Source organism: Canis lupus, chromosome 6 (genome assembly GCF_048164855.1).
Source record: "Canis lupus baileyi chromosome 6, mCanLup2.hap1, whole genome shotgun sequence".
Taxonomy (NCBI): domain Eukaryota; kingdom Metazoa; phylum Chordata; class Mammalia; order Carnivora; family Canidae; genus Canis; species Canis lupus.
In genome coordinates this window covers 812,304-834,318 of record NC_132843.1, presented here as the reverse complement: position 1 = coordinate 834,318, position 22,015 = coordinate 812,304, and the positions used below count along the sequence as shown (strand labels likewise).

At 44.8% G+C, this 22,015-nt stretch overlaps 1 protein-coding gene across 2 annotated transcripts; it reads left to right on the top strand.

The window, feature by feature from the left end:
- The first annotated feature begins 8,845 nt into the window (after positions 1–8,845).
- SKA1 (spindle and kinetochore associated complex subunit 1) lies at positions 8,846–18,882 on the top strand. 2 transcript variants are annotated; one of them, XR_012032199.1, is made up of 8 exons: positions 8,854–8,987; positions 9,443–9,540; positions 10,312–10,436; positions 12,762–12,859; positions 15,337–15,474; positions 16,512–16,681; positions 17,519–17,725; positions 17,835–17,898. XR_012032199.1 is itself a non-coding variant. In XM_072828521.1 (7 exons), exons 2-7 carry the CDS (start codon positions 9,453–9,455, stop codon positions 17,665–17,667), a joined length of 768 nt encoding a protein of 255 aa, XP_072684622.1. In that variant the 5' UTR covers positions 8,846–8,987; positions 9,443–9,452; the 3' UTR covers positions 17,668–18,882. The 2 variants fall into 2 exon arrangements, 1 of the variants encoding a protein (XP_072684622.1); XM_072828521.1 differs by having other exon boundaries at positions 8,846–8,987; positions 17,519–18,882.
- Positions 18,883–22,015: the final 3,133 nt, after the last annotated feature.

The following is a 22,015-nucleotide window of genomic DNA, read 5'->3' as shown; positions in this document are numbered from 1 at the left end:
TTAACCTTTCCCTTAACCCTACATGTAATTATACTCCAAACCATCATCCTACCTCTATCCCTGCCAATACATATACCTGTCCCCCTAACCCTACCCCTACCACTAACTCAATGGCTTCCGCTACCCCATCCCTACTCTTACTGCTACCATAGGCCTACTCTCCTACATCTATTCCTACTGCTATACCTACCCCTAAGCCAACCACTACCATTACACCTATCAGTGCCCTGCACTTACCCCCAAACCTACCATACCCAGCCCCAATCCATAAACTTACTCCTATACCAACACCTAACAATAACTCTAACCCTACAGCTACCCCTAACCATAACACTAATCCTAAAACCTAACCCTATGTTTACCCTAACTTGAAACCAAACACTACCCCAACACATAAGCTAACAAAACGTTACACTTATATCTAGACCTACCTCCACCCCTACCCTACCACCCTCTCACCTAAAGGTATTAAAACCTATATCAAAAAAATATGTGGAGGCTCAAGGAAAATGTGATATACTTCACTCTGAGAAACAAGCATTCCTTGAAGGCAGCTACTGACAAGCTTCTAACAAAAGGGAGTTAGAACTATGTCCACAGTAGGTGTGGAGGCCCATGGAAAGGCACTGTGCTCACTACTCAGAAAGAAACATTATTTGAATGCAGTTGGCATCTATCCTCTCACCTATGGGGGTTAGTAGCTAGCTCCACTGTGGGTGAGGAGGTGCTGTGGAAATGTGCTGTACTGAACTCAGAGACACAAGCATTACTGCACTGCAGCTTTCCACTAGCTTCTCACATAAGGGAGGTAGAAGGTATCGTCGCAGGAGTGGAGGTGTGTAGCTGGACATGCTGTGTAGTTAACTGTGAGCAGCAAGCGTTCTGGAGTGCAGCTTTCCACTTCCCTCTCACCTACAGGTTTTAGAAACTATGTCAAAAGAACCTGGGGAGGCATGAGGGAAATGAGGTAGACTTAACTCTGAGAAACAGAGTTAACTGAGAAACTCCAGTCACTCTATCCCCTCAACCCCCTCCCCTTCCGCAACCCTTTGTTTGTTTCCTAGGGTTATGAATCTCTAATGGTTTGTCTTCTTCTCTAATTTTTCCCCTTTCTAGTGATGTCCCTAGAATTTCCAATACACTATAATATTTGTGGAGTTTTAAAACCATTACTGTTTATGCATAGATATGTAGGAAGGACAAAATTGCAAAATGTTTAAATTTGAAGAATTTATGTGAAGGGTATGTGAGTATTTGGTGTTCAACTCTTGACATTTTTACTTATGTGTGAAATTTTTCTTTTTTTTTTTTTTTTTTCTTCATGAGAAACACAGAAAGAGAGAGAGGGGCAGAGACACAGGCAGAGGGAGAAGCAGGCTCCTTGCAGGGAGCCCGATGTGGGACTCAATCCTGGGTCTCCAGGATCACGCCCTGGCCCAAGGCAGCACTAAACCGCTGAGCCACCCAGGCTGCCCAAGGCCCAAGACTTCTTTTATTTATTTATTTATTTATTTATTTATTTATTTATTTATTTATTATTTTTTTTATTTATTTATGATAGTCACAAAGAGAGAGAGAGAGAGAGGCAGAGACATAGGCAGAGGGAGAAGCAGGCTCCATGCACTGGGAGCCCGACGTGGGATTTGATCCCGGGTCTCCAGGATCGCGCCCTGGGCCAAAGGCAGGCGCTAAACCGCTGCGCCACCCAGGGATTCCCCGAAATTTTTCAAAATAAAAATATGGGAGGAAATTTTAGAGCAATTGTCAGAGGCCACCTAGCCAGATTTTTTCCCTTCTTTTAATCAGACTTTCACCCAAATGCTTATTCTTTCTTTATCCTTAAAGTTGAATGACTTAACTTGATTATTTGTAGTTGCAAAGTATCCCTTAATAAATTTTTCTGGAATGCAGTGAGCATCTCCATCTAAATTTTTTTCTGCGTAATCTCCTTTTACTAGATCTTCTGGCACATTTTGGGGGCATTTTGCATTTAGGACACAAATTATCCTCATGTTGGAATATTTCTATTTTCTGTTTCTGTGGGCTTCTCTGTGTTTCTTTCATTTCTTTTTCTTCAACTGCATGTACTATGATCATCTTAAGCTTTTCTTTTGTTTTAAAGATTTAATTAATTTATTAATTAATTAGTTTGAGACACACAGAGAGAGGTAGAGATACAGGCAGAGGGAGAAGTAGGCTCCCTGCGGGGAGCCCAATGTGGGACTCAATCCCAGGACCCCACAGTCACCACCTGAGGTGAAGGCAGATGCTCAACCACTGAGCTCCCTAGACATCCCCATACCTTGATTTTCAATGGTGTCTCTTCTATTCCCTGCTATTTGCAATTCAGTGTATTTTGTAATGGTGTTGTTTGGAACTTCAACTTATATTTTTAGATCTGATGCTCTCTTTTTTGTTTCTTTTATTTCTCTTCTTGATGCGGTCTTAATTTTAATTAGTATATATACAGTTCATATAGATATAAAATTTATTGCTATTCCTTTAATTTTTTAAAGATTCATTTACTTATTCAAGGGGGGGGAGGGGCAGAGAGAGAGGGAGAAAGACACTTGAGCAGACTTCTGCGCTGAGTGGGGAACCAGACATGGGGCTTATCCCAGGGTGCTGAGATCATGACCTGAGCTGAAACCAAGAGTCGGATGCTTAACTGACAGTGCCACACAGGCACCCCTCTTGTTATTCTTTTAAATATGTATTCCTGTAGATCATTTTCTTTATCAATATCTGCATGGTTTCGTCCTTCTTTGCCCCCCCCTTTTCATTTTTATTGTTAAATGCACTGAATCAGTATTCTGCTTTGCACAATTTCAAGTATTAGTCCATCCCTTTGAGGAGTACTCTCAACTTTGGGTCATTTCCCAAGAGAAATAGGAAATGAGACTCAGAGAGAGAGAGAGAGAGAGAGAGCAATGACCAAGAACAGTGGGGGAAAGAAAGGGTATCCCTCAATTGGTAATCTTCAGATTTCCTTCAATTCATAGATATATGGGTTCTTCCATATGATTTCAAGGTGGTGATAGGATTGTTTTTCCCTCCTTGACATCAGTTTTTGAAGTTTATTACCTTACATTATCTCTGGTGGTTACCAATTATTAGTGATTTTTGAAAGGAGAGGATTTAAAAAAAGAACTTATTTGGGGGACATTTGTTAAGAAGTAGGGAAAGGAAAATCCGTGGGACAGTCTTAATCCCACCCCCAACTTAAAAGTCCGTTACTCTCCACCCAGTGTTTATGTTTAAAAGCAGGTCACAGGAAGAGGGAAATACTTTTCAGAAGGAAAAAACCTGAATGCTTTGAGCTGGACACAATCTCAGAAATCATCTACTCAAGTAGTACTTCTCAAGTTCACAGAGCCAGTTAATGACTGAGCTGGGACTACTGAAAGGTCCTCTGATATTTTTCCCCCATATTCCTCTGTCTCACTAATGGGCAGAATTCTAGACATCAGAGAGAGAGAGAGAGAGAGAGAGAGAGAGAGTATGTGTAGTTTTTGTGCTGGTAACTTTCCTTCCCTGCCTCAAATCATACAACATACCTCTGAGACTGTTAAGGGCACTCTCGTGGCCCAGAAATTGGGGCTCTAACTACAATACTAAAAAAAGTACACTCCGGATAAACTCCATAAAATGAGTAAAGAACACTAGGGGGACAGTGTAGGAAGCTTTTCTTTTTCCTCTTCCCTTTAGTTTCAAAAGCAAAAAAAGCAAAACAAAACAACCTTCAATCGACCAAACAAACACCCCCTCCCAAAAAAAAAGCCACCAGAGGTATAAATCATTTTAGGGTATGAAACATTGTAAAAGTGAGGTGTTTTATTTTCTGCGATGATTTTGCCTCAGCTGCCATGACAGGTAATGAGAACTAGGAAATTATCCCTGTGAGAACTGTCACATGAGTATATGCCTTGGATTTTAACGTTGTCAGTTGGAAAATGGCTTCTAAAAACAAGCTTTATAAAGGAGGGTAGTTTAGTAGAAAATGTAAAAATGCAATATGCCTTGAATGTTATTAGTCCCCAAAGGGTCAGACCTATTTCTGATCAGTGTGACACATCTCAGAATGCACCTCACCTACTACAACGGGCCTTCCCTCTTCTGAAAGGAGAGCTATGAAGCTGTCCCCAGATTTATTGATCACTATTCACTGTCAAAACCAGAGGGTTAACTATTTCCTGAGCTTCCCATAAATGCAGTTTTGTTGCTTACAGAGATTTTTGATCTTTCTTCTATAATGAGGAACTTAGTTGATTTTGATTTGGGGACATCCAGAAATTAAACTTGACTCCCAGCTGCAAGAAAAAGACAACAAAAAGAAGAAGAAGAAGAAGAAGAAGAAGAAGAAGAAGAAGAAGAAGGAGGAGGAGGAGGAGGAGGAGGAGGAGGAGGAGGAGAAGGAGAAGAAGGAAGAAGAAGAAGAAGAAGAAGAAGAAGAAGAAGAAGAAGAAGAAGAAGAAGAAGAAGAAGGAGGAGGAGGAGGAGGAGAAGGAAGAAGAAGAAGAAGAAGAAGAAGAAGAAGAAGAAGAAGAAGAAGAGGAGGAGAAGGAAGAAGAAGAAGAGGAGGAAGAAGAGGAAGAAGAAGGAAAGAAGGAGAAGGAGAAAGAAGGAGAAGGAGAGCTGTGGACTGTGGGCCGCCGGGGTCGGTGAAGGATCTCAAGATGGCTGGGCGAAAACTTGCTCTAAAAACCATTGACTGGGTAGCTTTTGGGGAGATCATACCCCGAAACCAGAAGGCCATTGCCAACTCCCTGAAATCCTGGAATGAGATGCTTACCTCCAGGTTGGCTACTCTTCCTGAGAAACCACCTGCTATCGACTGGGCTTACTACAAGGCCAATGTGGCAAAGGCTGGCTTGGTAGATGACTTTGAGAAGAAGTTTAATGCCCTGAAGGTTCCTGTGCCAGAGGATAAATACACTGTCCAGGTGGATGCTGAGGAAAAAGAAGATGTGAAAAGCTGTGCTGAGTTTTTGTCCCTCTCAAAGGCCAGGATTGAAGAATATAAAAAAGAGCTGGAGAAGATGAAGAACATAATTCCATTTGATCAGATGACCATTGAGGACCTGAATGAAGTCTTCCCAGAAACCAAATTAGACAAGAAGAAGTATCCCTATTGGCCTCACAAGCCAATTGAAAATTTATAAACTTGAGTTGAGGAGAAAGCCCCGGCCCTGATATTATAAACATTGGACATTAAAAATAATGATAGGGTAAAAAAAAAAAAAAGGAGAAGGAGAAAGAGAAGGAGAAGGAGAAGAAGAAGAAGAAGGAGAAGGAGAAGAAGAAGAAGGAGAAGAAGAAGAAGAGAAGTACATGGGAAAGAGGACAGGCTCTGAGATATTGACTTGGGCAAGTTACTTAATTATAAGCCCCAGTTCGCCATCTGTAAAACATAGATCACAATTGTACGTATCCATAAGTTCATTACAAAGATTAACCAGGGTAATATGTGTAAAATACCTGAATTAGACTAAGTTCGCAACAAGTTTCCCGATGTTATTTTTCCCTGAAGACTGGCGTTCACATTGCTTTTTTGCTCTTGTAATTTCTCTTCTATTTCTTCTAAGGACCAATCCAGCAATTTCTTACTTCTTGCTCTCGTAAAAATTAATCAAGGGAAACCTCTCTAAGGTGGAGTCAGGAGGCTACAAGGGGGAGTCTTACCATTCCATGTCAATTATAGAAAGAATTGTCAATTATAGACTTCAACAGAATTATCAACAGGAGGGAATCATTAATAATAGGCCCCAAGGGAGAAAGATGTGCATTGTATCCCCTAAGAGAAATCATCTAGCTCTCCCAACTCAGCCAGTGAGAACTCACCATCACCCTGAACTCTTGCTTTTCTCCAACAAATTTTTGCTCAGAACAACCCCTCCCAACTTCCTCCTCCTTCTCCGTAAATAACATTTCAGAAACTGCTTCCGTTCTACTCTCAGACCCCATGTTTTGGGTAGGATTGTCCTAACTCGAGCTCCAGAGTATCTAGCCAAGCAGACCATTCCACTCCCCTAAACATGCTGATTAATTTAAGACTGGGCACACGATCCAAATTAGACCATGAGGTGAGATCCTGGGACTTTTGCTAGATCTTTTAGCAAAGCAAGAACTGCTAACCGATTAGAGTGTAAGTCTAGAGGTACCAGCAGTCACCATAGAGAAAAGCCTGCCTGAGACTGGAATCAGCACAGAGGAATGCAGAGCTGGGAGATGGAGATGGCTCTTTAATGCGATGTTTGAGTTCCTGGGTCCAGCTGTAACTGAAGACACACATGCACACTTTACAGTTTTATGAGTCAAATAAAGTCTTTTTTTTTTCCCTGTTTAAGTCAGTTTGGATTGAGTTTCTGTCATTGCACTTGAAGTCCTGATAAATAATCCTGTTGTAGGAAGAAATATGAACCAGCCAGTGCAGTCCAATTGCTCTTTTGTATATTTTTTCCACATTTTCCCCCCTCTCTTCTTTTTTTTTTTTTTTTAAGATTTTGTTTATTTATTCATGAAAGACACAGAGAGAGGCAGAGACACAGGCAGAGGGAGAAGCAGGCTCCCTGCAAGGAGCCCGATTCGGGACTCGATCCCAACACTTCAGGATCACGCCCTGAACCAGGGGCAGATGCTCAACCACTGAGCCACCCAGGTGTCCCTCCCCCTCTCCTCTGGTACTCAGTGCTCTTGGTCTTCCTGTTTATATTCTCATGGGAAATAACCTGATAATGTTTGTCCGATGGTACAGAGTGAATTTGTGTTACTGTGTTATTTTTCTTAGATATTGACATTTGAAGCCTTACATTTAGTCCTACGATGAAAGACTTTTGTTCCTGTTAAAGGACTTTAGCTTTAGATAAGTAGATGTGTCAAAATCAAAAGAAACATAAAACATGTATCAATCAAATAATGTGTAACTTAGTTGGATTCTATTTTTTAAAATATTGTATTTATTTGTTTAACAGAGAGAGAGAGGGTGAGCACAAGCCAGAGAGCACAAGCAAGAGGAACAGCAGAAGTAGAAGGAGAAGCAGGCTCCCTGCTGAGCACGGACCACCCCCCACCCCCCACCCCCACCACGTGGGGCTCCATCCCAGGACCCTGGGATCGTGACCTGGGCCAAAGACAGACACTTAACCCACTGAGCCACCCAGGTGCCCCTCTTACTTGGATTCTAAATCAAACAAACCAGTAGTTTTTAAAATAACAATGATACAATCAGGGGAAACATTGGCTAGATATTTGTTATTCAGAAATAATTGTTAAAATATTTGTGTGTGATAATGGTAACATGGTAATTTTTAAAGAATTTCTATCTTCAGGAGATAAATATGTACATGTTTTTGGATGAAAAGATATAATATTTGAAATTTGCTTCAAAATCTTCCAGTAACCCAAAAAAAAAAAGAAATCTTCCAGTAGGAAAAGGATGAGAATAGAGGAGGTACAGATGAAACAAGATTTGAGAAAAATTAATAATGGTTGAAGCTGGGGTGATGGGTGGAGCATGAGGTTCATTATCCTATTCTAACTTTGTAAGTTTGAAAATTTCCACAAGTTTTTAAAAGTCATAAGTAGAAATGGCCAAGGCTGCTGTTTGCCTACCCGGAATCTGTGCTCTTCTTCTCCCTCATAAACAGGACGCCTGCCTATAATGGTTGAGGACACAATCTGTCTAAAAAAAAAAAAAAAAAAACAACTTTTTTTGAATCATTTTTTTTTTCTTTCAGTCTTCTTTGCAGATGTGAATGACCTGTGAAAAGCAGAAAGCCACTGGGTGTGGCTTCCAAAAAGACCTCTTTAAAGGTGGTGGCTCAGCTGGTAAGTGAACCTGTTACCCTTTGCCTCTTTTCCAATTAGAACAAGACCTGAGGAAGGACCTGGCAGGGTTATCTTACATCCCAGGCACCCGACGGCCAGAATGCATGATGCTATGGACAGTGGCACCCGGAGATAGAAGGAATCTGGATAGTTGATGACTGTGGAGCTGCCACACCAGCTCGGGGATACTTTCCCTTTTTTTTTTTTTTTTTTTTCCAACAGGAAGAATTAACCTTATTCTTTGCTTAAATTTGTATTTGCCCTTACAGAGGCTGTACACTCGACGAAAACAAGGTCCTTGTCTTTAAGCTCACCAACTCGAGTGCTTTTGGGGCTTATCTGGGATGCTTTTTAAAATATCAGGGCGTGGAACCCACTTGCAGAGAGCCTGATTTCAGGGACTTGGGGTCCAGGGTAGGCACTGGCATTTGTGCAAGCTGCCCCTGGCGACCGTACCGTGCAGCCAACTTGGAGACCCACTGTTGGGCCTCGCCATTTGATTCCCGAAGCGTGGGGCCCCCGCCGGGTGGCCGTCCACACTGCAGGGCGCACTGGGGCTCCGGCCTCCGCGGCTCCGCCCACCCAGGCCCGGCCCCGCCCACCCCAGGCCCCGCCCGGGTCCCCCGTCACCTCGGCCCCGCCCACCCAAGCCCGGCCCCGCCCACACCAGGCCCTGCCCGGGTCCCCCCTCTCCTTGGCTCCGCCCACCCAGGTCCGGCCCCGCCCGGGTCCCCCTCACCTCGGCCCCGCCCACCCCAGGCCCCGCCCGGGTCCCCCGTCACCTCGGCCCCGCCCACCCAGGCCCGGCCCCGCCCACCTCAGGCCTCGCCCGGGTCCCCCGTCACCTCGGCCCCGCCCACCCAGGCCCGGCCCCGCCCACCCCAGGCCCCGCCCGGGTCTCCCGTCACCTCGGCTCCGCCCACCCAGGCCCGGCCCCGCCCACCCCAGGCCCCGCCCGGGTCCCCCGTCACCTCGGCTCCGCCCACCCAGGCCCGGCCCCGCCCACCTCAGGCCCCGCCCCGCCCGGAAGACGCCGGAACTGGAGCCTGCGCCGAGCCCGCGTTCCGGAAGCGCCGAGGTGCGCCTGCGCGGCGCCGCGTCCGGGCGGGCACTTGGAATCCGGCTCCCGGAGTGGCGGGTCGCGACCCTCGGCTTTCCAGGCGAGTCCCGGCGGCCCGCGGTCGCGCCGCGAGTGGCTCTGCCCTCGGGCCCGCGCGAGGGTGGCGCGTGGCGTCGGGGTCCGGCGGAAGGCGGGGGGCGGGCGCTCCTCCCCACCTCGCGGCCCGGCCCGGCCCGGCGCCGCGCTCTCCGGTGGGGGTTGAGGTTCCCAAAGACCGCGTCGGCGCCGTCTCGATGACGTAGGAGTGGCGCGTGTGTGCCCCGAGCCGCCGTGCTGGGTCCGGGATGCGCGGATCCCAGAAGGTCCGGCCCGGCCCGTACTGCACTCGGGCTAAAAACTGCGTTTCGCAGGACCGGCTGACATTCGGTGTCCCTGCTTTTCAAGGAGCTGGGATCCCCTGGGTATTCGCTGTCACATCTCGAACGTGAACAGGTTCGGTCTTGCTTTTTTTTTTTTTTTTTTTTCTCCCGTAAGCGCCTGTGTCTTTCTTCACAGGCTCGAAGTCATGGCGTCCTCCGATCTGGAGCAGCTGTGCTCGTGCATCAATGACAAGATCGGCAACATCAAGAGAATGTTGTCCCTGAGAAACTGTGGTAAGTGGAACAGGCTCCCCCCGTCCTCCCCAGTTTCCCTCCGCACCCCCGAACTAGGTCCGCAGCAGCAGCAGCTTCCACATCCTGCCTGGCCTGCGGCCGGCCTCCTTGCTGGACCCCATGGAGATTTACCTCCTTCTCACGAAAGCTCAGCTGAACACATGGCAGAGTGTTTCTTGTATCTAGCATTTCTGGGTGTTTTATTACAGGGGAGGAGTTTGCCGAAATCAGAAGACTCGGGGGACACTCTGTACTTCCCTCTCCCTCACTTCTCTTCCATATTACTTAGAAACGAGGTCTTAAGGGCACCTGACTGGCTCAGGGGTTGAGCATCTGCCTTCGTCTCAGGGCAGGATCCTGGGGTCCCGGGATCGAGTCCCACATCGGGCTCCCCGCATGGAGCCTGCTTCTCCCTCTGCCTGCGTTTCTGCCTCTCTCTGTGTCTCTCATGAATAAATAAATAAAATCTTAATAATAAAAAAAAAAAAACACTGATTTAAGAAAGAAGGAAAAAAAGGAAGGAAATGAGGTCTCGAGATTATCCATGGAGCTTTGTAGTGGCAGCATCGTAGCCAATGGGGTTTATCCCAGGCGCGACTGTTGCTAAAAGATTATCCGTGGAGATAGGTCCTAAGGACTGCTTTCCCTCAAGTGTCTCTGCAAGGTAGAGCTCTGGTCCAGGAGTTTACTTGGATACGCTTGAGTTAAAGAGGACAGTATGTGAACACTTTTCTGTATACTTTATTTCTCATTCTCTTTGTTTGTTAATAGGTCAAGAACCTATCTTGAAGACTATGTTAGATAAAATAGGAGATGAGATCATCGTAGTAAATGAACTTCTAAATAAATTGGAATCGGAGATTCAGTATCAAGAGCAAACCAACCATTCACTCAAGGTAATGTTTTTCGAGCAAAAAAAAAAAAAAAAAAAATGAAAGGGCAATGAATACAGACTCCTAATCACCAGGGAATTCTGAAGGATTCTTGAAATTTAAAATGTTCTTAGTTTTGTAAATCATCATTAATGGTATAAAGCGCCACTTGCGGGATCCCTGGGTGGCACAGCGGTTTGGCGCCTGCCTTTGGCCCAGGATGCGATCCTGGAGACCCGGGATCGAGTCCCGCGTCGGGCTCCTGGCATGGAGCCTGCTTCTCCCTCTGCCTGTGTCTCTGCCTCTCTCCCTCTCTCTCTCTCTCTCTCTCTCTGTGTGTCTCTCATGAATAAATAAATAAAATCTTTAAAAATAAATAAATAAATAAAGTGCCACTTGCATTGTATCTTACTAGTGTAAAGGATGCCAGAGCTCCCCAAGTGTTTCTTTTTTTCTGGTAGTACCCAAAGAAATGGGACTGTACTAAAAAGGGAAGATTTCCTAAATAATTCTTGGTAAGTTAATTAGTGATCTGTTAGAGTGGTGTGGAAGGAACACCTAGGGGCGAGAAAATGGGAATCTCGCCCTGGTTCCCTTTAGCACCCTCTGCCACCCTGAGAAAGCCAGTCTACCTCTGGGGGTCTTGTCCTCATTTGGAAAAAAAATGGGTCACACTGAACTATTTCTTATTTCTATTCTCCATCTCTTTAAAAATGTAATGTCAGGGACACCTGGGTGGCTTAGGGGTTGAGCATCTGCCTTCGGCTCCGGGCATGGTCCTGGAGTCCCAGGATCGAGTCCCACATCGGGCTCCCCGCATGGAGCCTGCTTCTCCCTCTGCCTGTGTGTCTCTCTCTCTCTTTGTCTCTCAGGAATAAATAAATAAAATCTTTAAAAAAATAAAAAAAAGAAAAAAAAATCTTTAAAAAAATAAGATAAAAAAATAAAAATGTAATGTCAGGATTCTCAAGTAAAGAAAAACTTGAGTCTCGTTCACACATTTTGTTCTAAATAAGCTTTCTAATTGACTAAGCTAATGAAAGTGTGTACTTCTGGAAAATACGCAGTCTGTACATAGTTACTTCATGCTGTTAGGGCCATTGACACATTGAGTGGGATTGAACAAGGTGGCCTCTGTGGTCCATCTCAGCCTTATAATCCTTAGGATCTGTAAAGATTTTTCAGCTACGGGAGTGGGCATGAGTATGCCTAACCTGCTATCAGTTGAAATGAAATTGTTGGCTTTGAACATCATTCAGCTCTTTGAAAGAAAGGTGTCCTGTCAATTTAAAACAAACCAACCTACCCAAGAGTGCTTTAGTAAGAGGGTTTAGTGTGTGCTTAGAGAGTGTTAAATCCAGAACTGAAGGCTTTTTAGAATTTTTTTTTTCATAGTACAATTGAGAATCAGATGACAGGAATCCAAAGGTACAGAGTATTTTACTTATTAAATTTGCACGAGGGGGTGCCTGGGTGGCTCAGCCAGTTCACCGTCTGCCTTGGCTCAGGTCATGACCCCAGGGTCCTGGGGTGGAGCCTCATGTGGGGCTCCCTGCTCAGCAGTGGGTCTGCTTTCCCCTCTTCCCCTCACCCCACTTGTGCTTTCTCTCTCACTTGGGCTCTCTCTCTCTCAAATAAAATCTTTTGAAAAATAATTTGCATGAGTTCAGAGCCTCAGGTTCTAGTGAAAGGTAAAGACAACACAGAACAAAAAGCAGTGATGATCCAGTGGAAATCTCCGTGCAGCTCAAGTATGTGCATGTCAGCAATGGCAGCTCCAAATAGCGTCTCGAATATGCACCGTGGGCACGCATCGTCACCCTGGCACCGCTGTCCAGATACACTGGGAAATGTGTGCTAAGCCAACAAAAGTAATTCACCAGAAGGACAAACATAAATCCTTTATATATTTGAAGTTAAATGTCAGCTGTCCCTGTTGTAATGTGATTATAATGGTTCTCTGAAAACCAGTAGAGAAAGCTGCTAGATTGCCATCCGAAAACAGCTCTTAGGGCAGCCCCGGTGGTGCAGCGCTTTAGTGCCTCCTGCAGTCCAGGGTGTGATCCTGGAGACACAGGATCGAGTCCCACGTTGGGCTCCCCGCATGGAGCCTGCTTCTCCCTCTGCCTGTGTCTCCCCCCCCCCCCCGCCCCCCCCTCTCTGAATAAATAAAAAAATCTTTTAAAAAATGTCTAAAAACACAGGCAGGGGTGCTTGGGGGGCTCAGTCAGTTGAGCCTCTGCCCCTGCCCCCACCTGGTGCGCTCCATCTCTCTCTTTCTCAAGGGAACAAACCCACACAGGCAGGACAGACACTAATTTGGGAGCTTTTTTTTTTTTTTAATTTTAGGAACTCTGTGAATCTCTTGAAGAGGATTATGAAGATGTGGAACATCTCAAGGAAAACATTCCTCCCCATTTACCTCAAATAACAGTCAGCCAGAACCTGTAAGTGTCTTTATAATTATTCTTGCTCTCTGCATCTAGAAAACTCTTAAAACACCTCAACTCCTGTCGTTTTTTCCTGTACTTGGGATAGTTTGAGTGATCACGTTAGTGTTTGTTCATTTCTCTATGTCTGCACCAGTCTTCTGGCTATCTCTGCGGAGCTCGTCGCCCCTCTTTCCCACGGACAAGCATCTGCTAGGCTCGCTTTCCCCACTTCTCATTTCTTTCCCTCTGAGCAGTTTGTCAACCTCGGCTCCCTTAGGCCAGATAATCCTTTGTTAGGATAGTGAGGATGTTTGGTAGCACCCCCAATCTCTGCCTCCCACCTAGGTGTCATCCACACCCCCACCTCCCTTGCCCCCCCCCCACCCGTGACAATAAACAGTGTCTCCAGATTGCCATACGTCTTCTGGTGACACATTCTCCCCTGACCCCCAAGAACCAGTGTCTTAGGGTAAAAATAAGCTGAATAAACGTCCCATCTTAAAAACAGCCAAAGGAAGAAAAAAAACTTAGCTTCACTGTCCCCCTCAAACTGGTGGCCGCTGTCTGTTCCCTGACAGTATATGTTCCTGCCTCCCCTTTCCCCAGACCCCTAAGCCCATCTCTGGGCTGCTGTTACTACCACACTTAGGGAACGGACAGAAAAATCCCCTTCAGCCCTGATCCTTCTTTTCAGGTTTTATTTCACTGTCTCTGTGTTTCTGGAATTCTGTGTTCTGTCCACCGTGGTGCTTCACTGCCCTGCGTCTCCTGTTTCTCTGCCCTCCTCCAAATATCGGGTGTGTCCTGAAGCTACGTCTGGCTCACGCTGACCTCACACCACCATCCGTGCTCTCAGATGTCCAGCTCCAGCCTTGACGTGACGCCTGCTGCTTTAATTGCTTGCTGGGAGCCTAATGCACAAGCTGTCCTCTTGAGCTCTGCACATCTAAGGCCAAACTTCTCTGTTCCATGTTACCCAGCCATCACGCCTGCCGCCTCCTGACCCCTGGCGGGAACTCGGTACCTCCGGCCTGTCCCTGTAAGGTTGTACCTTACAGCCCTCTTCTCTTACAGACCCTTCCTTTATCAAAGAGGCAGTCATCCTGCTGGTTATGATAATCCTACCCTTGTATGTATGTTTCTATAAACAATATACTGCTTACGTTTGAAGAACTGGAAGGCAGGCAGGAGCCTAGCTGTAGGAGAACCACAGGACTGCTCATGGTTGAAGTTCTCCAGGAGAAGATTCAAGTGCCTGGCATGATCAGGGTCCCCTGCAGGTTGCCTGCAGGAGGAAGTGATGGGCAAGGTCCTGAATGAATGCCAGGAACAGGCAATCACAGGAGATCTGCCAGGATTGTGTGGGTGGGACATCAGACATCCAGCAGGAATATGGCCTGGGGAACAGTCAGAATTTCCTTCTTCTGACCTCAGTGTGGCTTATTTTCAGCTTTCAGCAGAGGTTAGAGCAGAACCTTTTTATAGGTGGAAATGATTCTTTTCAGATGATAACAGCTGAAAGGGCATGAAGGAAAAAACTCAGAAGCTTCCTTAGGACCTGGTGAAGACAAGCGAACAGAGATAAGAATCAGCCAGACTCACCAAGAAGTCTCTCTCCTCTTACCCTCATGGAAGGTTGATGGTACCATAGTGTTGGGCATCTTCATCTTGGGCGCCTACAGTGTGGCCTGCCTCGCTCATAGCACCTCACTTGGGCCTGGTTGCCCTGTGCTTGGTGTTCAGCTGTCCTCTTGGGAGCTCATCTCCCTGTCTTGGGATTCCCTTCACTTACTCCTGGGTTGGATCTACTCTTTCCTGTGTCTCATTTATTTTTTGGAGCAGTCGAGCCAGCCATGGCTTCACTTACTGCTACCAACAAGGGTCTGTTCCTTCCCTGGCAGCCAAATAACCCAGAAGCTACCGCCTATTTCTAGACTTTTAGCTAGTGGGGTAGAAGCTGTATTAGGCTTCTCAACTGACTCCAAAAATTGGGTAGGACTGAATCTAAGAGTTCCATGCTCATTGCTGGCAACTAAAATGAGTCTGCAACAGGCAGGGACTGTTGGGATATATTATTCAGTGGGATAAATTAGAGAAGTATAAAATGATTATTGATTCTGTGTCCAAAATTACAGGGTCAGGAAGAGAAGCTGTTGAGAGGTTAAGATCAACTTTACACATAGTGACTTTGAGGAGCCAGTGGGATAACTGATGAAGATGTTTAGCATAGGTACTGCATACACCTGTGTTTGGGGTTTGTAAATAGAATTCTGTTACTGAGGATTTGGGGGGTTTAATTTTTCAGTGTTCTCTTCACTCTTCAGATCTTCATGAACAATAGGAGTACTGGCAGCAAAAAGTGTTGGCTGTAACATTATTATAACAATAAATCTTGTATTTGTTACTGATTATGTTCAGTTGGGAAAACTTTGTAGTGTGCTGCAAAATTCTGGTGATCACTTGTCCATCTGTTCGTGTATCTCTGTTCGTAGAGCTAATGTGTCAGACCTTGACCCTGAAGAACCAGTCAAAGTTGAGGAACCTGCACCCACAAAGAAACCCCCCAAAGAACAAAGAAGTATTAAAGAAATGCCATTTATAACTTCTGATGAATTTAATGGCATTCCAGCGTAAGTATTTAAGATAGAATTTTAACCTTTAACTCTTCAATGGTCAACATACGTGATTGTTTAAATCTTAAAGCTTGATTTTGTTCATAGCATGCTGTGTTCAGATGTTGATCTTTTCTAGAATAGTATTACATCACACTATGAAAATGCAGGAAATCTTTTGTTGAAGATGCTTAAATCATGTTTTTTATTTGGTTCTAAAACTTTTCAGTGCAAGATCTAGAGATGGGTCCGTTTATTGCAGAGTCCTCTCGAGGACTGTTTTATGATATAGATTTATCCAGTTACATTTAAAAGTAGTCTCAGTTTTGCTGTAATTTTAAGGAAAGTGCTGTATAATGTTTAAAGTTCTGTCTTTTAGTTAACCAGTACTTAAGACCCTATTTCAAATTGCAGTATTAAGTCTCTAGGTAGAGAGTAGAGATGAATACATCCAGGTACATATAGGAAAGTTGACTGATACATTGTGGTTCTGTTTAATTTTTTAGCTGTTGAGATATGTCTGGTTTTATGTGGAAGTTGGTGTCTGTATATTATTTTTATATATTTTATATATATATGTGATTTTATTTATTTGTGAGAGACACAGAGAGAGGCAGAGACACAGGTAGAGGGAGAAGCAGGTTCCCTGCAGGGAGCCCGATGTGGGACTCGATCCCAGGACCCCAGGGTCACACCCTGAGCCAAAGGCAGACGCTCAACCACTGAGCCACCCAGGCATCCCAAATATATATATTTAAAGACTTATTTATTTGGAGGAGGTAGGACAGAGAGGGAGAAAGAGAACCTCAGACCAACTCCCTGCATTCACTGAGTGTGGAGCCGGATCCGGGGTTACATCTCATGACCCAGAGATCATGACCTGTGCTGAAAAAAAAGTCAAACACTAAACTGACTGAGCTACCCAGGCGCCCCTATACATTTTGTTTTGTGAAGAGTTCTACTAGCTTGGCTTGTGTATAAGCATAAACATCTTTCAAAGAAAATAATTTTGTAAAATGATTCTTTAAAAAAGTTAATCATATACTTATTTGCAGGTACATGAAATCCCGCTTAACCTATTGTCAAATTAATGATGTTGTTAAAGAAATCAACAAGGCAGTAGTTAGTAAATACAAGATTCTACACCAACCAAAAAAGTCTATGAGTTCCGTGGCCAGAAATCTTTATCACAGATTTATTGACGAAGAAACAAAGGATACCAAAGGTAAGAATGATAGCATATATATGTGTGCATGTCAGCTGTTTGGAGTATAACTAAATCATGAGAAAACCAATTCTAGAAAACTCTGAATCTAGAGGGGTCGTTCTCAGCCAGGGGTGGTTTTCCCATAGGGGCACGTTTTTGCCCTCTCTGGAGACGTTTTTGGTTGTTACGGCTAGTGCTGGGGCTGCTACTGGCATCTAGAGACTACTGACGCTGCTAAAGTGTACTTGACTACAGTGCCCAAGACCGCTCCACGGAAAGAGGCAGAGAACTCCAAATATCTGTAGCTTCAAGGCTGAGGAACACTGCTTTAGAGTGTATTATGAGACTTTACCCAGTGTTTTCAGAATTAGAGTTGTAGTGGAAATAGTTTGGCTGCTAATACAGTATTCGCCGTGTGCCAGGTAGTGTACCGAGAGCTCTAGTCCTCACACCTTAGGGACACGTATGGTTACCCCCGTTTCTCAGACGAGGCAGAGAAAGCATCAGTTACTTGTCCACGGGCAGCCAGTTAGGGGACAGAACTGCTGGGGGTTTCAGTCCCTGAAGCACTAGCCCATATTTCATCTCGAAAAGTTACGTGTTCGGAAGAGACCAACAGTGAGCCAGTAATATAATAGGCAGTTTCTGAAATGCTGCAGTAAACACTGCAACTTCGGCTGAGAGAATACTGATTATTTTAGCAAGAGTACCTGTTCTCACTTTGGTTGCCTAATGATAGTAAAAATGGTCAATGACCAATGACACAATGTTACTTGTGTTTACAAACGTAACGCATCAAAGACTCATCTTGAAAGTTATCCTTATGAAAATGAACACTACTCTCTTTATTTTCAGGTCAATATTTCATAGTGGAAGCTGATATAAAAGAGTTCACAGCTTTGAAAGCCGACAAGCGGTTTCATGTGATACTGAATATCTTACGACATTGCCGGAGGCTTTCAGAGATCCGAGGGGGCGGCCTCACCAGATACGTTATAACCTGAAGCCTTATGGTCTGGCCAACTGTAGGGTATAGAGGCCACTCCTGGAGCTGCCTTATATGTAATTTCTTTATATATGATTTCTTTGGCTTTTTTTTTATAGTTTCCTATAAAAATAAAACTTTTTAGTAAATAAAGCAGATATATTTTAAAATTCACTTATCTTTCAGCACCTATTTAACCCCCTACCAGAGGAGCCTCTGTGCTAGGTATATAATGATGAATGAAATGAAAGAGATGATAAAATAACATGTAAGTAATTTGATAGTTGTCCTGGAAAATGGAGGGGGGGGTTGGATTGCAAGAATTTAGGATGTTTCTCTCCGCACTTAGAGGGAGTGTCTGGCTATATGTGTTTTAGTCCTTGTTCTCCAGAGATGCAAAACCAATAGGAAATACACACGAGGGGCATGATGACAGATTGGTCCATGTGATCACAGAGGCTGAGAAGTGTCCCAACCTGCCGTCTGCAAGCTGGAGACCCAGGAAAGCCCATGGGTAATTCAGTCCTAGTCTGAAGGCCCGAGAACCAGGGAAGATGAGATGTGACGGCTCCAGCAGTGAGGCAGGAGGAAACAAAGTGAGTTCTTCCCTCCACTTTTGATTGTATTCAGGTCACGCACAGATTGGATGATGCCCACCTGTACTGGGGACAGCAGTCTGCTGAGTCCAAACACCCCCACAGATGCGTCCAGAAATAAGGTGTAATGTGGCACCCCATGGCCAGTCAGGCAGGTTGACACGGAAAGCTGACCATCACCGTCTGTGCTCTCTGCTGGGCAGGTCGATCCTTGTAGCAGAGGGAAAAATCCTGTCCTAGGCCTGGTGGCCTGGTTCCTACTGTCACTGTGATAACTGTGTGTTATAGGCACGACATAGTGTTATCCTTTCTTCCTAATTTAAATGTAGGTGTGTTTAATATTTCATGTCTTTCTACATATGAAAACAATGGCATTATCCCTTTACTTTGCTGTTTTAAGTCTTGCTTGATTTTTCTCTGTAAAAAAAAAAAAAAAAACACTTTATCTGCTTGAACTATTTCTTCCTAAAACTCATAGTGAACAGCTGTGGCAATAAATGTGTCTGATTCTTGTAGAATGGGTACCGAGGTGAGCAATTAGTCCCTAATCATTAGCATGTAATTTGTTACATTAATCTGGGCTTACATTGGTAGACTTGTGTTCATCAAAGTGTAATAAAGACAGTTTTCAAGCAAAATGACAGGCTCGTTCTTATTTTTGAAAATAACATTTTTAAAAATCTAATTTTGGATGCATCTTGAGGTCTTGGGGCTCTGCCCTCAGATGCAGCCCTTGTCCTTTGCCCTCCGTCTTCTCTCTGGTAGCTTACAGCCTCAAGCTCCTTTCCTCTGCAGTCTGTGGACCCCACAGCATGGCTCTCTCCAGAACTTTGGGAGAACTGTCCCTTCTGATGGCTCTCTGCTGCAGGGGATGGATTCTGGCTGGCTGTCACCAGCTGGGTGCCAACTGAGCCTGGGGCCTGGCTTCATACCCCCTAACCCTACGAGCCCATGAGCCTGGAAGCCCAGGAGGCTTCTATACTGAGATACTAATTTTTACCTGTGAAGTTTTTCATCTGTTCCTGAAAGGTTCTGGGTTGGTTCATTTTTAAGTTGGCTATTCATAGGTAAAATGTTTTTTTGTAGGTAACATAGTCTAGTTGAAAGTGTTTATGGTACATCACAGCCACTGTCCTTTTTGACCTCTCCTTAGGATGCTGTGTCCCCTTTTACATTTCCATAACTGTACGGTATCCCCTCAGCTCCTTTTGGCTTCATTAGGTTTGTATGTCTAGATGTGGATCTTGTCTTCCTTGCTAAGACAAAGAGGTAGATATAATCTTCCATGAAGAGAATCTAGCTGTCACTCCTTGTAGCAGATTGTGTATTACAGAGATGGAAGGGACCATCCCCCCGCCCCGCTCCCGCCGCCCCAACATACTCCTTCAATGTGGTATCAACACTTCCAGGAGACAAGAACCTTGTTCCCTCCCTTTGCCTCTGGGTGTATCCTTGTAGCCTCAGCCAGTAAGATGGAGAGGAAATGCCACTGCATGATATCCAAGCTAGCTATTAAAGACAATGTGAGTTCCATCTGTTTCTTTCTTGGGATGCTTGTCTTTGGAACCTTGTCACCATGTTGGGAGAAAGCCCAGGTTACATGGAGAGGCTGCAATAACTGCCAGCACCAGCAGTCATGGGAACAAATGATTCCAGCCGTCAACATTCAGGTATTCTTGCTGAGGTCCCAGGCATCAAGGAGCCAAGACAAGCTGCCCCCACTGTGCTCTGACTGAATTCAGGACTCACAGAAATCATAAAAAGTAAGTGATTCTAGTGGTTTAAAGATACTGTTTTTGCAGTTTATTGTACAGCAAGTGAGAATGGGAACACTACTCAAACCTAGCCTCACCAACAGTAGAACATACGTGTGCCCCCTGGTGTGACACAGTAGCAAGTAGGACCACCTATGAAGCATGATCGTCAAAAACATTAAATAAGAACCTGATGAAGACGGGCTTTATCATCTAGTTTATAGGAAACACGGGATAGACGAGCTAAATGCCATCATGAAGAAACAATCTAACATTCAGATATAAATAATCTGATCTCTTAAAAACAAGGCAATAAAATGGAGGCGATCCCGTTCCTGCTTAGGAAGGCCTAAGAGCCTAACCAAGTGTAAACCATGACCTAGGGCACTTGGTGGCTCAGACAAGCTGAGTGTCTGATTCTTGGTTTTGGCTCAGGTCACGATCTCAGGGTTGTGAGATCCAGCCCCGCACTGGGCTCCACACCCAGCATAGAGTCTGCTTGAGATTCTCTCCCTCTGCCCCTAACCCCACTAGTGCACTTTTTCTCAAATTAATAAAAACAAGCAAACCATGAATCTTGGCTGGCATTTCACATCTCTATTCATCCATTAATGGACACTTGGGCTGCTTCCACATCTTGGTGTTGTAAATAACACAGTAAATACAGGGTGCGTGTATCTTTTTGAATTAGTGTTTTTATTTCCTTTGGGTAGATACCCAGTAGTGGAATTACTAGATCACATGGTATGGCTGTGTTTTGTTTTAAGATTTTATTTACTCATGAGAGACACAGAGAGAGGCAGAGACACAGGCAGAGGGAGAAGCAGGCTCCATGCAGGAAGCCCGATGTGGGACTCGATCCCGGGACCCTGGGATCACGCCCTGAACTGGAGGCAGGCGCTAAACCGCTGAGCCCCCCGGGATCCCCGGTGTGGCTATGTTTAATTGAGGACCCTCCACGCTGTTTTCCACAGCAGCTGTACCCATTTACAGTCCCACCCACAGTGCACAAGTGTTCCTATTTCTCCACATCATCACCAACACTTCTTGTCTTTTTTAAATCTAGCCATTCAGGTGTTGGCGATACCTCATTGTGGTTTTGATTTGCATTTCCATGATGATTCGATGTGTCTGAAAACATGAGTTTCTTAAATTACGCTGGATGTAAATACTGTGGTTATATACACAAAGCGATGTATATGGCATCTGACACGTGGAGTAATGATATATGTGTATAATCTTGGTATCTGAAAAATGTGTCACTTTCAATAAACCCTGTTTTCAAATAAGTGTGGGCAGGACACACCCTCTGTCCCTCTTAATGGGGACAGATTTTCATTTCTAATGCAGACTTAAATTAATCATCATGAGCCCACTTGCTGCCTTTTCTCTTTTTTTTTTTTTTTTTTTTGCTGCCTTTTCTCTTAAACAAATGTGCACTTTCAGGCTAATACTTCTAAGTCTAGGATCAATGCCCCAACTCAAAGAGTGCAGGTAATTAAATTTTTCTTTCTGAGCGGTCAGCATGACAAATGTGAGCTATTTCTAATCATAAACATTTTCTTGCTAGAACGATTGTAGGCTGGGGCTCAGCTGCATATAAAAACTTACAACTCTGATCCTTGTGACTCAGAAATCCAGTTATTTCTTGGGAATACTCTCTTTGACTTTAAAAAAGTAATTCAGCAACGTAGTGCATTGGAAAGAAAACCGGAGCATCAGAAATCTGGATTCCAGTCCTACTCCTTCTTGGTTCTACCTTTAAAAATTGGACCCTGGGGGATCCCTGGGTGGCGCAGTGGTTTGGCGCCTGCCTTTGGCCCAGGGCGCGATCCTGGAGACCCGGGATCGAGTCCCACGTCGGGCTCCCGGTGCATGGAGCCTGCTTCTCCCTCTGCCTGTGTCTCTGCCTTTCTCTCTCTCTCTCTGTGACTATCATAAATAAATAAAAATTAAAAAAAAAAAAAAAATTGGACCCTGGGCAGCCCAGGTGACTCAGCGGTTTAGCACCGACTTC